Raw genomic sequence first — 2,342 nt, forward strand, 5'->3', positions numbered from 1 at the left:
CATGAGAACCCAACTGTCTTCAATGCCTACACGTGGTTCCCCTACAGTGATGGTAACTGTGGTACCAACTTCAGTCAAATTAAATTAATCGACTCTTGCTCCTTTGGTCGGAGTACCAAAGTCAATTGGTACCCCCCCAAAATCCCTGACCGGTTCAATCAATGTACCATTAGAGTACGTATGGTACAAAGACCGCCACATGTTAATTACGTACCAAATAATTCCTGGAGTGGTACCCCAGATGGTATCCGTGGTATTGAAACCACTATTTTGGACTTGGTTGCCGAATTTGCTAACATCCGTATGTACTACCATTACGATCCAGTACCAGAAAACTGGGGCAATGTTTACGATAATGGTACCATCACTGGTAATTTAAACTACTTGTACCAAGAAATCGACGATATTGCCATTGGTGCCTATGCCAAAACCATGAGACGATCCCTTTTTTTCGACGATGTCCCGTACCAACGCGATGGGTTAGTTTTCTGTGTCCCATTTAAGACACTTAACCTAAGATTGAAAAGTTTGGCCGAAATTATGGGTCTTGGAGTGTTGGTACTGACCCTTTTTTTGTACCTTGTGGTAACGACAATGTCATGGTTGGTGAGTCGACATGATTACACCCATTACCAAAAATTTGACACGTGTGTCATTGATACGTACCAGATTTTACTAGGTTTATCGGTTAGTTTGCAACCTAGGAGTACCAGAGTTAGGTTTTTTATTGCCCTCTTGATTCTTTATAGTTTCTATATAGGTTCAGCGTACCAGACTTTTATGACCAGTGCTCTAGCTGATGGTAGTACCAAACAAGAGATTACTACCATTGAGGATATCATAGATCGTGGTTGGGACATTTATGGGTTATCATCCAGGTACTTTGAAAGTGATGGTACTAGTAGTACCATGAGTCGTACCAACGCCGCCATTTTGAAAAAATGGATAAACTGTTTAAAAGTGCTAAAGTGTCTCGATTTGGTGGCTTTTAACCGAAATGTTTCGGTTTGTCTCCCAAAATCCGTCACCATATTTATTTTAAACAGTTACAAGACCTCAAATAATGACCCACTTATTTATTGTTTCAAGGAAACAATAGTAACATATCCTGTTACTATCATCACGAGAAAAGGATTGCAATTTTATCAAAGAATTAGGACTTTGGTCAACCGGATCCTTGGTTCTGGGATTATACAAAAGTGGGAAAGGGAAATTTTGAGAACCAGATTTGCAAATTTCACCGCTGAGGTACCTGAAGAGGAGGAAACTAGCGACGAACTTGATTTTGATAGTTTGAAATTGATTTTTTATATTTGGGGAATTGGGTGTGTTGCAGCTTTGGTTGCATTTTTTTGTGAAATTGTTTATTGCAGATGGGTTGAAAAACTTGACTCTTGTTTCAAAAAACTTAAAAAAAATTAAACGTTTTTTCACCAGTTTTACCAACATCGTTTTTTTGGAGATAAATAGTGTCAAACTTCAGTAAATACACATGAAATAAATATTATTTTTGTTAGTTTCAGTGCCTCTTTTAAAAAAAAAGAATACATAAAATGGAGAACAAAAGCTAAAAATAAAAGAATTAAAAATAAAACAAAAATTTTTGCTAGTTTCAATATTTTTCAAATTTAAAAAAATGATGTATTTGGCTCAAAATAAATCAAATAAAAAGAAGGTTGTGTTTAAAATACCGTCCTGACAAATATGGATACAACATAAAGGATAAAATGTTAAGTAAAACAAATAAGTACTGAAAAATTGTAAAATAAAGAAATATACCAAAAAATAAGAAAAAAACAGCAAATTTTGACATAAATACTATCAAATTCCAAGTAGTTTTCACCACCTGAAAAAAAAGTCGTCCAAAACGCCCCTGAAAATCACTACTACCAACTTTTAGAAGGCGAATTTTACTAGTTCATTTTAGCACCCAAATCGGTGTTGAAATGGCTTATTAGAGCATCGGTTTTGGTATCGAAATGAGCTTTCTTTTAGTCGCAATATAGATAAAATACGTTTTTTAATGTTTAAAAAAATATGAATTTTTTATTTTTTTTAAATTACCACTGTTGCGTGTGTCAAATTACTGCAATCTTCACAATTTTAACATCAATTATTAATAATATTTATACTTTTCTCCTTTTCTCAATGAAAAAAAACTCATTCTTCAATCACCCACCCAGTGTGTTTATAACGCAATTGAACGTTTTGTCGAAAAAGACAAAACAATTTTTTATTCATTTCATAAAAAACTGAACACAAACTATAAAAAGTAAAGTAATAGAAGAAAAAAATAAAAAAATAATAAGAAATATGTCTTTTGTTAGGCCGTGATTTTTATT

General features: G+C 33.7%; 1 protein-coding gene across 1 annotated transcript; it reads left to right on the plus strand.

Moving 5' to 3' along the window:
• Positions 1-47: 47 nt before the first annotated feature.
• Positions 48-913, plus strand: LOC123008369 (the record flags this gene model as incomplete). Its single annotated transcript, XM_044404139.1, has 2 exons — positions 48-714; positions 845-913. Coding segments are annotated over 2 exons (736 nt in total), but the record flags the coding sequence as incomplete, so codon positions are not given.
• Between the last annotated feature and the right edge of the window lie 1,429 nt (positions 914-2,342).

The sequence above is a fragment of the Tribolium madens genome, unplaced genomic scaffold (assembly GCF_015345945.1).
Source record: "Tribolium madens isolate multiple individuals breed KSU strain unplaced genomic scaffold, Tmad_KSU_1.1 Scaffold_50;HRSCAF=157, whole genome shotgun sequence".
Lineage (NCBI taxonomy): Eukaryota > Metazoa > Arthropoda > Insecta > Coleoptera > Tenebrionidae > Tribolium > Tribolium madens.